The 17,018-nt window shown below is 38.6% G+C and overlaps 1 protein-coding gene across 2 annotated transcripts; it reads left to right on the top strand.

Annotated features, from left to right (window-relative positions):
* The first annotated feature begins 523 nt into the window (after nucleotides 1-523).
* On the top strand, nucleotides 524-16,793 carry UPF3B (UPF3B regulator of nonsense mediated mRNA decay). 2 transcript variants are annotated; one of them, XM_040265156.1, is made up of 11 exons: nucleotides 524-832; nucleotides 1,690-1,796; nucleotides 1,959-2,065; nucleotides 5,644-5,742; nucleotides 7,234-7,344; nucleotides 8,794-8,837; nucleotides 9,299-9,481; nucleotides 9,864-9,902; nucleotides 11,734-11,894; nucleotides 12,229-12,523; nucleotides 15,691-16,793. In XM_040265156.1, the coding sequence occupies exons 1-11, from the start codon at nucleotides 677-679 to the stop codon at nucleotides 15,838-15,840; spliced, it is 1,452 nt and encodes a 483-aa protein (XP_040121090.1). In that variant the 5' UTR covers nucleotides 524-676; the 3' UTR covers nucleotides 15,841-16,793. The 2 variants fall into 2 exon arrangements, with proteins under 2 accessions (XP_040121090.1, XP_040121091.1); XM_040265157.1 differs by lacking the exon at nucleotides 9,864-9,902.
* The last annotated feature ends 225 nt before the right edge of the window (nucleotides 16,794-17,018 follow it).

Below are 17,018 nucleotides of genomic sequence, written 5' to 3'. Positions count from 1 at the left end.
TGGTGAAAACAAATCTCACACATTTTGGTCATAATGCTCCTTTAAATGTCAGTGTTTTGTGCATTAAGTGTCTGAATCCTAAAAAATATAAGGAAAAGAAATTCTAAAGGTTCGGAAACCTCACTTTACAACCAATAATAGAAAATACAAGTCGTTCCCCTAGTGAGGTAAACTTTGGATAACATCGGTTTTATCTCTGGAAAACGAAGCCCACAGAATGTATCTTTTGATCTGAAAAACATTAACCTTTCAAGATTAAACATTCCATTTACTTATAAACAGGGAACCTGAAATACTACGACTCCAGAACTCAGCCAGAAGCGGGCACCCGCTTTGGATGCCGGGATTTGTAGTCCGTGAAATACTCGTCCTAACCAAGATGGCGGATATGCTAATGAACTGCCCCGAGGGAGTCTGGGCCGCGAGGGGATTGGGCGATGCGGGGATTCCGCGGGAGGGAGGCTAAAACCAGGTGTTACAACCTTTCCAGCGAAGGAAGCCGGATGCCCTGAAGTCTCGCGAGATCCTGGCAGGGCCCAATGGAGCGTTGGGGTCGGCTTGTCACTAGGAGAGCTTGTTGGGGGCGGAGCTCTGCCCTGAGCGGGCCGGGAGGCGTAGGTGCCCGGCGTAGCGGCGTTTAGGCCGAGCTACCGCGGTGAGGAGCGAAGCTGTGGCCATGAAGGAGGAGAAGGAGCATAGGCCTAAGGAGAAGCGAGTAACCCTCTTGACTCCCCCAGGTGCTACAGGCAGCGGCGGTGGGGCTTCGGGAGACAGCACCAAAGGGGAAGATAAGCAGGATCGGAACAAGGAGAAGAAAGAGGCGTTGAGCAAGGTGTCTGGCCGGCTGTTGGCCCAGGAGAGGGCGGGACGGTTCCACCACCCGAGAAAGATGGTTGGGAATGGGGCTGCCCTCTTCCTCTCCCAATCTCTTCCTCTGTTTCTTCACTTGAGTGAAAATCCCATCACCCTGTCTCATCCACTCTCCCAAAATGGGGGTTCCCTTCCCGGCAGAGCCCCGGGATGGGAGTGAGGGAGGGCGGGGGGATTCCCTGACTAGAAGGGTTTAGGTCAGAGCCGTGAGATGATGATGGGAGGGGGGGCGATAGCGCAAAGGATGAGGAATTGAGGGGGAATTATTAAACAGGAAGGTGCTATCACCAGCGGGAGTAGTACGTGGTAGGAATATTAACGGAGGTTAGTTGAGGGAATGGGTGGGTGGCGGCTATTAATGGTCTTGGGCCAAATCGGGTACATTCTGTTTGGGGAGCAATGAGGGAATTGAGGGTATTTCTTAGAATTTTGAATTCTTTATGCTGACTGAATAAGGACTTTATCAATCAAGAATTCCTGGCACCCACAAAAGACCAGGGTTGGTTTACAAATTTCTTAACCACTACTGAAAAATGGGTGACAGAAAATGAGGCGAAAACCTAGTAAACTGTGGGGCTTCGGGTTAACAGAACCTAAGATTTCCTTGCTCCAGGCAGTTCTCGTTTCCGAGAGTTTGTTTGTTTGTTTTTAACTATGTTACTGTTACGTTTGACTAATCGTTCTGAGCGTTCTGAACATTCTCTTGGGTTTTTAGAAGTGATCTCATCTTTTAAAGGCCAACTTTCTTCAGGGACAGTGATTCAGGTATGACAGAAAATTGATTTGTACTAATTTTATTTTCCTTATTCATTTCTTAAGGTGGTAATTCGGAGATTACCGCCCACTTTGACCAAGGAGCAGCTTCAGGAACATCTTCAGCCTATGCCTGAGCATGATTATTTTGAGTTTTTTTCTAATGATACTAGGTAAAATAAGAGGGAGGGGTAAATGAAAAAGGTTTCTTTCATTCTTTTTTTTAATCCTACTCATGATTTCTGTTTGATTTTTGAGCCTTTTTAATATATGCATACTTGTAATTCAGCCAGACACCTGCAAGCACATTCACATAATTGCTTTCCTCCCTGCAGTTTGTATCCTCATATGTATGCAAGAGCATACATCAACTTTAAAAACCAAGAGGACATTATTTTGTTCAGGGATCGTTTTGATGGTTATGTATTCCTTGACAATAAAGGTGAGTCCTTTTAACTGAAGGGGAGTTTGTCATTTGTATGTTTAAGACAGTGTATCCCTGTTCTCTTGATGCCTTCATAGTGTTTCTAAAATCCTGAGTGATAAGATGAGCAACATTTAAAGAGTTTTACGCATTTGATAAGCTTATGACAGCCTTATAAAAAGATAGTATGACTTTTTACAGGTATTTGTATTAACCTATTATTTCTGTAGTTTGTCAACCGAAGGAAATTGCCACTGTTTTCTCCTCCTGTGACAGTTCTTTTGCCCTGTTTTAGGTGATCTGTTGTCTTGAGTATTTACTAGTTTTAAGTGATACTGACAAGTGACTCTTTAAACTTGTATGACAAGTTTTAAATATTTACTTCTCATCTTGCTTCAAGGACCAATACTTATTTAATTCAGATCCTTTATGTCAATAGTTGCCAGTTGGAGTACTGTTTAACATTCTAAGTTGTATGTAATTAAACCATTGAGTTTGATGATTTCCCACTTCCTATCCAGGAGTTTATAGGGAAGACAAACTTCTGCATTAACCCTCATTTTATTATCTGTTGCTTGCAACGTTTAGCCAGAGAATGTCCAAGCCTTGCTACTTTTGCTACTAAGTTTGCTACTTTTCTTTTGGCTTCACAATATTGAATGATGTGTGTTTTTGTTAGATTATATTTTTTCAGTATTACTTCAGAGTTGGTAAAAAATGAAATCTTTGTCAGGGAATATGCCAGTAAAAGTTGAAGAATTGCTACTATGTTTGTCCAGTTTTTATTAATCCCCCCAAACCAGCTACTTTTCTGCTCCACAAATTTATTCCAGTAGATAGCAAGTGGTTTCCTGAAAATCTGAGTTGTGTTTAACTTTTTCCTCTCTTTATCCCTTACATTTAAACAAGTGATGGATTTTGTCAATTTATTGCTTTTTAATATCTTGTTCATCTAGACTGAGGACGTTAGACTTACTAATACTTTCACATGTCCTCATCACCTAATGCTTAGACAACCACTCTCTCTAAACTTATAGAATTTTCCATTTTCTGTATAATTTAGCCTTACTTTGCCATGAAAATAATCTTTTTGAATATAGTGACTTAAGACAGCAGTTGTGGGAAAAAAGTCCATATTCCTTAGTCAGGTAGATAGCATCCCCCATTGTTTGGCCTCACTTCTTTTTTCTTTTCTTTTTTTTTTTTTTTGCCTGTATTCCACAATTTCCTTTTGCTTCGGTCTGGTTTATCTATTCCTTTTCAGGTATATCAGTTATTAAGGTAATATGATTCTGCACTCACTAGGATTTCTAAAATCTTGTTTCCTCTGTGACTGCTTTGTGATATCTAATGGTCAGTTCTAGTAATTTATCCTGGCTTATGTTTACTATTGAGATATAACTCATACCATAAAATTCAGTGGTTTTTAGTATATTCACAAAGGTTTACAACTATCACCACTGGGTAATTCCAGAATGTTTTCATCACTTCAAAAAGAATCCTGTATTCATTAGCAGTCATCTCCCATTCTCCTCTCCCCCAGCCCCTGGCAACGGCTAATCTACTAACTATGGATTTCCTTATTCTGAACATTTCATATGAACTAAATCATATCATATATGGCCTTTTGTGACTACCTCTTTTACTTAGCATGTTTTCAAGATTCATCCATGTTATAGTATGATCATTATCTCATTGCTTTTTCTGTTTTTTTGACATTATTAAAAATTGTGGTAAAATACACATAAATAAAATTTATCATCTTAACCATTTTTAAGTGTGCAGTTCAGTAGTGCTGAGTACATTCACATTGTTCTGCAACTAATCTCTAGAACTTCTTCATCTTGTAAGACTGAAACTCTGCCCATTAAACAACTCCTCATTTCTCTCTGCCCCAAGCCTCTGACAGCAAGCTGTTGATACATTCTGCCTCTTTGAACCAGTATTCTTATTAAGTTGACCATTCTAGGTGTCTCATTTAAATGGAATAATAGTATTTGACTTTTAGTGACTGGCTTAATTAGCATATTGTCCTCAAGGTTAATCCATGTTGTAGCATGTGTCAGAATTTCCTTTTCCATTGTATGTATATACTTCATTTTCTTTATCCTTTCATCCTTTGAGAAACGTTTGGCTATTGTGAATGCTGCTGCTGGAAATGTACAAACATCTGTTCAAGTTTCTGCTTTCACTTCTTTTGAATATATACCAAAAGTGGAATTGCTGGGTCATGTGGTAATTCTATTTTTAATTCTTTGAGGAACCACCATACTGTTTGCCATAGTGCCTGCACCATTTTATATTCCCACCAGTAATGCCTGAGGGTTCTAATTCTCCATGTCCTTGCCAACACTTGCTATTTTCTGGGGTTTTTTCCCCCTTTAATAGTAATCATTCTGACAGGTATAAGGTGATATTGCGTTGTGGTTTTGATTTGCATTTCCCTAATGATTAGTGAGGTAATATTTTAATCTCTTCACATTCTTAAGCACACAGCATCTTTTCATTTGCTTATGGCCATTTATATATCATCTCTGGAGAAATGCCTATTCAAGTCCTTTGAACATTTAAAAATCAGATTATTTGGGGTTTTTGTTGTTGTTGAGTTACAGTTCTTTACATATTTTGTATATTGACCCCTTATCAGATATATGATTTGAAAATATTTTCTCTAGTTCTGTAGGCTTCCTTTTCACTCTGTTGATTGTGTCCCTAGATGCACAGAAGTTCTTAATTTTGATGCAGCACAGTTTATCTGTTTTTCCCTTTTGTTGCCTGTGCTTTTGGTGTCTCCTGCTGTATTTTTTAATAACAGCTTTACTGAGATATAATGAACATGCCATAAAATTCACCCTTTTAAATAGTTACAGTTCAGTGTTTTTTTAGTATATTCACAAAGTTGTGCAGCTATCACTACAGTCTAATTTTAGAACACATTCATCACACCATGTACCCATTAATTGTTACACTCCATCTCTAGACAAGCACTAACCTACCTTCTATCTCTAGCCTTACTTATTGTAGAGATTTCTGGTTTTGTAAAAAAATCAATTAAGGTATCATTTTTATTTTAAAATGCATCCATTTTACATGTGCATTTGGTGACTTTTGACATATTTATACCCCTGTATAGTCAGTATTGTGATCTTGTTTTGTTTTTTGTTTGTTTGCTTTTTGGCTGTGCCATGCAGTTTGCAGGATCTTAGTTCCCCCACCAGGAATCCAATCTGGACCCTGAAGTGAAAGTGCCAAGTATTAAGCACTGGACCACCAAGGATTCCCTTTGATATATTTTTTAAATGAAAATTAGTTTGTAGATTTTTTCCCCCCACATATCACAATATCAGAGTTTAGAGGTTGAATTTAAATGAATATTTTAATTCCCTCCCATATATTTTTGCTGTTTTTTCGGTATGAATTGGGGACTGCTTTGGTACCATGTTGATTTTAGTTGTGCCAATGAGATTTATGCCTTTTGGGAGACCCTATTCAGATCACTGTCATCAAAGGAAGCCTAGAGAGCAGGAGGTTGAGTCTCTTGTATCCATTTTTGACATTTTCTTTCTTTTAGCAAGTGTGCTATTTTTTCTAAACAGGTCAGGAATATCCTGCCATCGTAGAATTTGCACCTTTTCAAAAAGCTGCAAAAAAGAAGACTAAGAAAAGAGATACTAAAGTTGGAACTATCGATGATGGTATAGTATAGCTCTAGTTACTTAATGCGCTAATGCCATGTGTTTTTTAATTTAATCTTCAATAATTGATTTACAATGTTGTGTTAAAGTGATTCAGTTATACATATATCCATTCTTTTTCAGATTCTTTTCCCATATGGATTATTACCAAATATTGAATAGAGTTCCCTGTGCTATATAGTAGGGCCATAGATTTTTAAAAGAATATATTACCTGTGTGGGAATTGAGTGGACTCCAGTCTTTTAAATTAAGAAAACATATGAAATAAAGTTCATGAGAAATGTAATTCACTAATGAAAGCTTTGCTTGTTAGAATGGAGATGGGTTTCCTCTAGTTATCACTCTCTTTGGCTAATGACTTTTCATTCCTTCACCATTAAACAATATATTGTTGACTGTTGAGTAGTAAATCACCTTAGGTATATTCATTAGAAGACAATGGAAAAAGTCAGATGTTTCAAAGTACAACTCCTTAAGGCCCCTTACCATTTTTATGATTATTTATTTGACTTTTGGTTTCCATTTATGTAAAGAGAAAGAGTTATCATTGAGAACTGTGATGGAAAAGTTTCTGTGCTTGAGTAACAACATAAAGTAACTGAAGTGGCCAATCCTGTTTCTAGGCTTTGAATATGCAGTTAACTGCACACATTGAACTGAAATACTAGAACTAAAAAACAAATAATTGCCATTTATGGTAAACTGGATCCAGGTTTTGAGATCTCTGTAATGTGGTTGTGTTGGTTAAGGACTTAGCCATAATATTTTATATCAGATTGGTATTTCAGAATTACCTAGTTTTGTTTCCATTATTATTTATTACTATAATGTGTATTTTATAAAGAAAACACAGGCAAGACTCAACACACAGTTGCTTATTGACTATATCAGACACTCAGATATTGAAGACTAGATCAGGTGACATGCTCCACAGTGCATTCTCCACATACAATATGACTCAGATGTGCTACCCCTTCTGATGTCAGAGGCATCTAGGAAAGAATTCCAGATATTACCATCACCTCTAGTGCCACATCCAGGACATCCCCCCTCATTTATCTGTTTAGAACAGCCAATTTTCATATTCTGAGTTTCTTTAAAGTGAGGTGTACCCATGTAGGAACTGCTTACATGCTCTACATGATATTCTCTGAGGGTCCCATAGCTATAGCTTGCAGTTCTCCCATAAGTATGACTCTGGATTAATAGGAGTGGTGGTTTTTAAAAGCAAACTACTTAACATCCTTGGAGGTTGTGTTACAATGTATGGTGTCTCACTTTGCCTGACTCTGTCGGTATATCTAATAGGAGTTCTCAGAGTAAGTGACCAATAAAGCCCCAAATAGTCTATCTTATGGGTATAGTTGGGTTTATTTTCAATCTTCCATGAAGCAGAAAATTATCTTCTTTGATAAGTAAATATCCTGGATAATATTTCTTATTTTGTTTAAAGTCTGCTATATTTTCTATTTACTTAAATAATTATTTAGATCCAGAATATAGAAAATTTTTGGAGAGCTATGCTGCAGATAATGAGAAAATGACATCTACTCCAGAGACACTGCTAGAGGAAATAGAAGCAAAAAATAGAGAACTAATAGGTAAGTGGGCAAAAGGAATTAAGCATTATGGTTTTTTCATCAGAAGACCTGTCAGACTCCCACTTCCGTCATTTGCTAGCTATGTGACCATAGTAAAGGCACTAACTTCTCTGAGACTGTTCGTTCTACTATAAAGTGCAGATAATAGCTGACTCACAGGATTATAAGAATCCATCAATAAGATGGGAAATATTCTCTGACTTATTTGCATGTGTGCTAAGTCACTTTAGTCGTGTCTAACTCTTTGTGACCACATGGACTATAGCCTGCCAGGCTCCTCTGTCCATGCGATTCTCCAGGCAAGAATATTGGAGTGGGTTGCCATGCCCTCCAGGGGATCTTCCCCACCCAGGGATAGAACCTGGGTCTCTTACATCTCTTGCATTGGCAGGTGGGTTCTTTACCAGTAGAGCCACCTGGGAAGCCCCCTCTGACTTATTTAGTGCCACACAAATGTTAGTATAAAACTTTGAAGAGCTATATGGGACCTTAAGATGTTAATGAGTCTTTGAAGATCAGTTGATGTTTTCTACTAAGTGCATATTCGTAAAAAAAAAATTTGACTTGAAAATATTAAAAAAAATGAAATTGGTTACTGCAGAATTGAAAACCTCTTGAGAAATTCTAGCTTGGATGTTGGTTTTGGTATTAAGTGGTCACTACTGCATCAGCTCTAAACATAAGCATAGCCTCCAACCTGCACAGCATTTCCACTCCTAGGAATTTCTCCAAAGGAAGTATGCTTTTCAAAAAGCTAGCTGTAAGATTAGATAGCATTGTTCAGAATATTGAAAAATGAATTAAATATTCTTTTAAAACTTGGTTTTTATTAATGGATGCTTCCCTGGTGGCTCAGCTGGTAAAGAATCCACCCACAATGCAGGAGACCTGGGGTTGATCCCTGGATTGGGAAGATCCCCTGGAGGAGGGAAAGGCTACCCACCCCAGTATTCTGGCCTGGAGAATTCCATGGACTATATAGTCCATGGGGTTGCAAAGAGTCAGACACGACTGAGCAACTCTCACTTTCATAGTATAAGCCCACCTCTGATAGTTTTCATAGAATAAATTCCCAGAAGTGGAATTATGGGGTCAAAAGTATTAGATATTTTTAGCCCCTTATCCCAGTTTCTTCCTGGTTGAACAGATTTATACTCCCATCTGTAAAACAAGAGAATGTCCTTCACATTTTATTCTCATTGACACCAGGAATTGCTCTTTTTAAAAATTGTTTTATTGTTTTAATTTAAATTTCTTAACTTTTAATATTTTAAACCTTCAGAATTTAAATAGACTATTGTAAAACTTCTTTCCAATAAGATAGTTGTGAACTTACTGTTTGAGGGGTATAGTTTTCCCACCTCGGGTGGTTGGCAGGGAATGTCAGAAAATGGACTCCTTTCTAGGGTTTGATTAAGTATTATTAATAATCTGTTTACATTTGTGTAGCTAAAAAGACAACTCCACTTTTGAGCTTCCTGAAAAACAAGCAGGTAAACCTTTTGTTTTTCTGGTTCTCATAATACTTCTATTTCATTGGTTCGCATTCTGTAAATTTAAGAGCATTGGGATCGTACAGCAGGGATAGCTGCTTTCTCTGCCACTGTTCTTTAAATATTTGGCTCATTGGCCTCACTCTCTGGCCTGCTCCTTCACTCTGGTTGTTGGACCATAGATTCACTCTGCAGAGCTAGGGGGTCCTTAGCTTGTTCCAGTGGCATTCTTGATTTCCTGAAAGCCTTTGGATACTGTAGCAAGGCAGCAGTGGGAGTCTGGTATGAGCAGGCTGTGGCCTTTTTCTCTCTCATATTCTGAATGGAGTCGGGAGGGGGTTAAGGAAGTGGAAAGTGGGAAGGAAAGATGATACAGTTAAGTGGGTGCCCACCGTACTTTCTGAACTATGTTTTTGGTGGTAATTACCTTGTCTGAAGACTTTGTTGGTGTTTCTTTGCAGAGGATGAGAGAAGAAAAGAGAGAAGAAAGGAGGCGGCGAGAAATAGAAAGAAAAAGACAAAGAGAAGAAGAGAGGAGAAAGTGGAAAGAAGAAGAGAAACGAAAACGGAAAGATATAGAAAAGCTAAAGAAGATAGACAGAGTTCCAGAAAGGGACAAATTAAAGGATGAACCAAAGATTAAGGTATGAACATAAGTTAAACTGACTGCATGTTGCTGAAAATCGCATGTACTATATCTACTTCTTCAAATATGCATGCATCTTGTATTGGTGTAAACTATTTTAGTTTTGTTATTGTCTTTTTTGGGAGGGAGTGAATCTTTCCTGTAATATTCATGTATTACTCTTAATTTAAGATAATTTAAAAGATTAAGTAGTTTACATGGGATTTCTTTAGTGCAGTGTTATTTATAATCATTGAAAATGTTCAATTTTGGATTATTATTCTCTCAGTTCATATATAAGGGCTTAGGGCTGGCTGGCATGAATTATGGGTTTTATTCAGCTTTTCCTTCATATTTGATACATGAAGTTGCCTCATCTGTTTGTTTTCCACTGTCTTCAGGTACACAGGTTTCTGTTACAAGCTGTGAATCAGAAAAATGTAAGGACCAAGTACATGATACAGAGCACCTAGTATCATGTCACACACACACAGGTCTTAGTTAATAAGTCCTTTGGTGGCGGTGGTAGTGTTACCTGTAGAAAATGCCCTCAGGCTGACTTGAGTCTTAAAAGCTGAACCGTTTTAAATTCCTGATTTAGAAAGAAACCCAGATGATTTATTTCCTGATGCTCTGCTGTGTACCCAGAAGCTTCAACAATGTGCACTGAGAGGATAGCCATGCCTTAAGAGCTCTTTCCCCTTCCTTCATACAGCTCTCATACCTGGCTGCCTTGTGGGAGCTTTTGGAATATACATCCTCTCCCCTCTCACATGATTCCCCACGTTACCTTCTTGGATCTACCTGGGAATCTGTGAGCAGCAGATTCTGATTAACACACTGCATTGTAGGAAGAGGAAAACCTGTGGAAAGACCCCAGCCTAGCTGCTTCCCTTCCAGGGGCCTGGCTTGGGCAGCCCTTGCTCCAGCGAACTGCCCAGGGAAGTACTTGTACATAATATGGCAGAGAAAGTCAGAGAAAATCTCACAGAGATGATGGCTGAGTCTCCTTTTACCTCCTCAGAATTCAGCCGGTCAAGTCGCTAGGGCACCCCGAGGCTCTCCAGGACTCATTGGTGATAAGGGGCTTGGCGGTGGCAGGGTGGGGAGGTTCTCGTCTTAATTCCTTCTATCGATCTCTGTGTCCGCCCTGCTACAAGCAACCTGACTTGCTATTTCTGTCAGCAAGGCAGAAGTTCAAGCCGGCTATGCTAGAGACGTTCGTTAATAGTCTTATTAGAATAATGAACATCTTGGCTCCTGACGAAGATGTTCATTAGAGAAATAAGAACACTTGCAATGAAACCTGCACATGTTATCCTCACTTTGCACTGGTGCCTCTGTAGTGTCCACTCTGGACTCACTGTTTTCAGTGGCTGTCTGTGTGCTGAAATACTTCATGCTTAATACTTCATGCGCGGTGCTTTGCCTTTAGCTTCGTGGCTTGTATGATGCCTTCACACTGAGATGAAACTCTGTATGATGCCTTTACTCTGAGACTTGAAATTCCTAAAAATCTCTCTGAATATCCAACACTTGGGGGTATATTCTAGAGAGATTTGTAGAAGCGGCATAATAAACTTCTGTTAACAATGTGAACTTTATAAACCACTTTTTTTAGAATTGCATTCTGTCATATATACATATGACATTGAACAGAGTTCCTATTCAGCAGAGATGAAACTTCACAGTTCTGTTGTATGAGATATTTGGATTTTTAAATCAAATGCCAAATAATTATTGCTTTTCATCTCTAATGATAGTATGATTGTACCGTCATAAGTATGTAGCTACTCTCAGACTCAAGGCAAAATTATTCCTGCAATGGATCTCTCCTTTGGTGACAAGGTATTTGTTGTTCTAATAACTGTGTAAAAATAGTCCAGCAATAATGACCTGGCTAGCATTTTAAATTTGTACCGTATTTTCCTATCAAGTTATACCGACATGCTGGCTTGCTACAGAAGGCATACTTGAAAGTAAGGGTTGATCTACTCAAAGGTTGACCCATTTAAAGCCAAAGGAGTCTTGATCCTATTGCCACAAAGTGATTAAACCACTTCACTGGAGTGCGTAACACTTTCACATTAATAGCACCCTTCTAGCATATTACTGCTCTTTGTGCACTGTTTGTTCACCTGAAAGTTTGAGTACTGCAGAGACGGGGCCTTCAGTAGCCTGCATTGAAAATATTTAGTATATTGTTTTCTTTGCGAGAATCAGAAGACAATCCCATCCTTCAAAATAAACCTAAGTTTGTTCTCTTTAAAGCTGCTCAAGAAGCCAGAAAAAGGAGATGAAAAAGAATTGGACAAAAGAGAAAAGCTCAAGAAATTGGACAAAGAGAATCTGAGTGATGAAAGAGCCAGTGGGCAAAGTTGTACATTGCCCAAGCGTTCTGAGGGTGAATTTAAAGATGAAAAGCCTAAGAGGTCGGTAGTCGAGGGCTCTTGGGTACATTTGTTTTCGACCTGTTTCTGGCTGCTAGTTTTACTGCTGCATTCTGGACTTGTACCTGAATCAAGATACTGGGTTTTATGAGGGGCATGGGGATGAGGAGGACAGGTTTCAAGTATTTTAGTATCTTAGTCTGGTTGAATGACTTTTGGGGTTTTTTTCCAGATTGCTTTTCAAAATAGTAGTTGGTTTTTTTTTCAATGCTGCTCCGAAAGTTCAGCCTCGTTGGAGTGGCCAAGGCAGGATCAGAGTGTTCCTTGTGATTAGAAGAGCTTCAAGGGTGCATTCTCAGATTTGTTTTTCGTGCAGACCTGAAGATGAGAGTGGCAGAGAATACAGGGAGAGGGAGCGGGATTATGATCGAGACCAAGAGCGCATCCTGCGGGAGAGAGAGAGGCTGAAGCGGCAGGAAGAAGAGCGCCGCAGGCAGAAGGAGCGCTATGAGAAAGAGAAGGCTTTCAAGAGAAAGGAAGAAGAAATGAAGAAGGAGAAAGAAACACTTCGGGATAAAGGAAAGAAGCCTGAAAGTACAGAGCCAGTAGGCAGCTCAGAAAAAACTGAAAAGAAAGAAGAAGTGGTTAAGAGAGATCGCATAAGAAACAAGGTGCTGCATTTCATTAAACTTCTTTTCATGAGGATTTTCTTTGTCTTTTCCTGCAAGTATAAAGGAGAGGGCTAGCTCATTGTTACAGAATTTTAGGGGAACTTTATCTGTACCTTTTTTCAGTCTTGGTGGAGTCCTTTTATTAAAGTTTGTGTGTACTTTTCAATGGAGAAGGCAATGGCAACCCACTCCAGTACTCTTGCCTGGAGAATCCCATGGACGAAGGAGGCTGGTAGGCTGCAGTCCATGGGGTCACTATGAGTTGGATATGACTGAGCGACTTCACTTTCAGTTTTCATTTTCATGCATTGGAGAAGGAAATGGCAACCCACTCCAGTGTTCTTGCCTGGAGAATCCCAGGGACAGGGGAGCCTCGTGGGCTGCCATCTATGGGGTCACACAGAGTCGGACGCGACTGAAGCAAATTAGCAGCAGCAGCAGCAGTACTTTTCAAACATACAAAAAAATAGAACAGAGGAGTAGTAGGATGTACTTATCACCCAGCTTTGGCAGTTATCACCTTATGGCCAATCTTCTTGCTACTCTACCCCATCTTACTCCTATGGGATTATTTTCAAGCAAAACCTAGACAGATGATTTCTTCTTTAAATATGTCAGTATTAAGAGTAAAGACTTTTTTTAAAAAAAGTTTGGTCACACTGTGAGGCAAATGGGATATGGGATCTTAGTTCCCCAACCAGGGATGAAACCCATGCCCTCTACAGTGGCAGTGTGGAGTCTTAACCATTGGATTGCCAGGGTTTTTTCTTAATAAAATAACCCTAATATTATTTTTCTTAATAAAATAACTCTAATAGCATTTTCACATCAGACAGAAGAAGAATTTCTGACAATAACTCTTAGCATCCTATCTACCCAGTGTATAGATTTTCCCAATTGTCTCATTAACATCTCTTTTCATTAACATCTTTTTTATAGGCTCTAAACAAGGTCCACAAGTTGTATTTGCTTGAAATGTTCCCTTAAGTCTCTTTTAATCTAAATAATTCCTCCTCCTTTTGTTTTCTACCATTTCTTTGTTGCAGAAGCCAGTTTGCCCTCTAGAGCATCTAATAGTCCAGAGTGGCTAATTATATCCTTGTAGTAACATTGAACATGTTCCTCTACCTTCTATGTTTCCTTGAAAACCAGTAGTCATATCTAGAGCAGGGTCAGAAAATTTTTTTCGTTCAAGGGCCAGATGGTAAATATTTTAGGCTTTTGTGGGCCATGTGGTCTCTGTCAAAACCAGTAAGCTTTGTAGGAAAGTAGGCATAAACAGCATGTAAAAGAATAAGCATGGCTGAGAGCCAGTCAAACTTTTTTCACAGAAAGAGGTGGGTGGCCCCCTCATCTAAAGGCCTTAATATATTCAGACCCAATTGTTGGCAAGAATACTTGATACGTGGTGGTGTGCAGTTCCTATTGCATTGTATCAGGAAGCATACAATGTCTTGGTATCCATTTATTGTGATGTTAAGATTGACCAATAGTAATGGTACTGTGGTTATGTGATAAGATGTTCTTGCTCTTAGGATACACAAGCTGAAGTATTACCAATGAAGAATCATATGATCAATAATAATGGTATTATGGTTATGCGATAGGATGTCCTTGCTCTGAGGATACACAAGCTGATACACAAGCACTTATTCTCCAGTGGTTCTGCAAAAATAATAATGTATCTATGTATGTGTGTGCCTGCATACACACTAGAGACAGCAAAGGCATTTTTGACAAAATGTTAGTCATCATGAATCTAGGAGGAGGGTATTAGGTATTCGTTGTACAAGTTTGGCAAAATTTTTATAGATTTAAAATTTTTTGAGATTAAAAAGTTGGAAAAATAGCTGATCAGTTAGCTCAGGTATTGTAAGCCTGATCCATATAAAATTTTTTATCAGCCTTTCTCCTAACTATGTTGTTTAGATTCATTATTTCATAGGGAGAGATTGGAAAATGTTGATATATATATATATACAAATTCTGCCTTTCCTGTTGCATTTATGATCTGAAATTCTTCCACAGAGTTGTTTTCCCTTATCAACTATTTGGTTAGTCTTGAAATTCAGTTCACACAGGAAAGGCAAAAATAGCACTTGATCCATTCCCTTTATTTACAGTATTCAGAGTAATGAGTTGGGGTCCCAGCAACTTGTAGGGGCTATCAATGAGTTTTGTTCTGCTTAGTCTTTAAATAACTTGTGAATTTAGAAATACTTGGTGAACTCCAACTTGTTATTATCAGTTATTGCCCTTGTTGATGTTTAACTTGTACCATCTTTGCACACTGGCAGCCCCATCATCGGTTTCTCCAAATACTATGTGGCAGTCTCATCTGTTTTAATGTTTCATCTTGTTAAAACAGTAAAATGTTTTGCTGGAATTACTCACTTGAGAATAATGCTTTAAGGCTCTTTCATATGTCAGGGAGAAGGGACAGGGAAGGCTCATGTTGTCTTTTGTTGAATTAGAAAAAAAAAGGGCCTATACATTTAAGTTTTCCAGGGTCATATTGTGATAAACCAAACACATTACTTGAACTGAGAGGTACCTGGTGATGATATTGAGGCCTATTTAGGAACCTGAGATGTAAAGTGTTACCTAGAGAGTCTCAAGCTGGGTTGTCACCTTGTCAAATCTGAATTAAGAGTCATATTTGTGCTAAGTTACTAGTGTCTGAGCTCATAACTTCAGGGACTTTGCATTATTAAGAATTGGCATTCTTTATTATTGTTTTCACTCCTAAAATTTTCTTAAATGGTGGTGCATCTTAAAATCCATTTACTGATGGGGAGGAGAGATCGACAACAATCACGGTTTCAAAATAAAAACTATTCAAGCTGATTCAGTACATCTTCAGATAGTAAAGAAAATTAGGCAGTAAACTTATCAAAATTTACCCTGGGCATATAAAATAATACTTGATAACTATTGCTTATAAATAGTTGTTTTTTATTTATAAAAATAAATAGTTGTGAAATAGTTGTTTTTCTTTGTAGGTGGGGGAAAGGAAGCAGGCAGTTTGAAGCCAAGTAACCATCAACACTTACTGTCATGTACCGTGCCCTCAAATTTTGATCTCGTGTGGGCTCTCACTGGTATATATATTCCCCTGGACATGCTTAGTAGCAGTTTTGTAACATGAGCATTTCATTTTACTTTAGGATCGCCCAGCGATGCAGCTTTACCAGCCAGGAGCTCGAAGCCGAAATCGACTCTGTCCCCCTGATGACAGCACCAAGTCCGGAGATTCAGCCATAGAAAAAAAGCAGGAAAGTGGTATTAGCCATAGAAAAGAAGGAAGCGAGGAGTGATAGGTCCAAATGGCCTTAGGTGTCCTGACTGTCTAGGCAGCCAAAGAGCACGAATTAAGCAATCCAGAAGTGCCTTCAGGGCAAAGGAATAGAGAGAGAGAGAAAGGGGGTCGCTGTGCTGGTGGGGTACACTGCAGAGGAGTATGTTTTGCGTTAAAGCAGGAACCCGATTGCAGGTTCAGATTGGAAGTACAATTTTCATTTTTTATGCAGTTCCTACAAATTTAAAGTGTCAGACAAAGCTGAGGGGGAGAGGACATGCATTGCAGTTTGCAGGCAAGAAGTATCACGAGAGGACTTATTTAGGTATGACACGAGAAGAAGATAGAAGAACTGGCTTTAAAATCAAAAGGTTTTGTTAATCCTGGATTGAATTTTCTTAAATTTCAATGGAGCAGAGTCACTGTGAAGTCTCGTTCAGATCTAGTTTAGTCATTGTTGGTGATAACTGTTGACTTTGTGTAGTGTAGAAGCAAGAAGCATGTAATTGTAATACAAGTACAGTGAAGGATATAACACATTTTCACTTATGCAGAAATTTAAATAGTCATGTCATGTCGATATCTTATGTCCTAAAGTTTTAGGATTAGTTTGGGAACAGCTACCCACTCCAGTATTCTGGCCTGGAGAATTCCATGGACTATGTAGTCCATGGAGTTGCAAAGAGTCGGAAACAACTCAGCAACTTTCACTTTCAGTTTAGTTCTTTGTTTGCTTACATGAGATTAGTGTAAAAAAATTTTTTTAAACATCTTTTGCCTTTAGTAATTTTTATATTTGTAAAGTTTAACCCTTAGTTGGTTCTTGACAATCCAGTCTTTGTTTGACTTTAGGTCTCATGAGCTGAGTGCCTACCCTCTCCAGGAAGGAAACTGCACCAATATTTGTTCCTGTTAAATAGCAACTTAGCTTGTTTTGCATTGATGTCAATAAATATCAACATCACTCAAGTATGAAGCTAAGTGTGTTTATTAACTTTACAAAATAGCTATTACTTTTGAGAAATTAAACTTTTGATACTTATCTTTTGGGAATTTTGAAAGTGGATGAATGATATTTGTTTCTGCCTTCACTAGCACCATGCTTTTATTTTACCCCCAAAGAAGACCAAATCATGGTTCACCACTCTTGTTCCATGAGAACCAGAATTCGTCTGGACGACATCCTTGAGCTGCTGC

Source organism: Oryx dammah, unplaced genomic scaffold (genome assembly GCF_014754425.2).
Source record: "Oryx dammah isolate SB20612 unplaced genomic scaffold, SCBI_Odam_1.1 HiC_scaffold_23, whole genome shotgun sequence".
Lineage (NCBI taxonomy): Eukaryota > Metazoa > Chordata > Mammalia > Artiodactyla > Bovidae > Oryx > Oryx dammah.
This window is presented reverse-complemented; position numbering and strand designations above follow the sequence as displayed.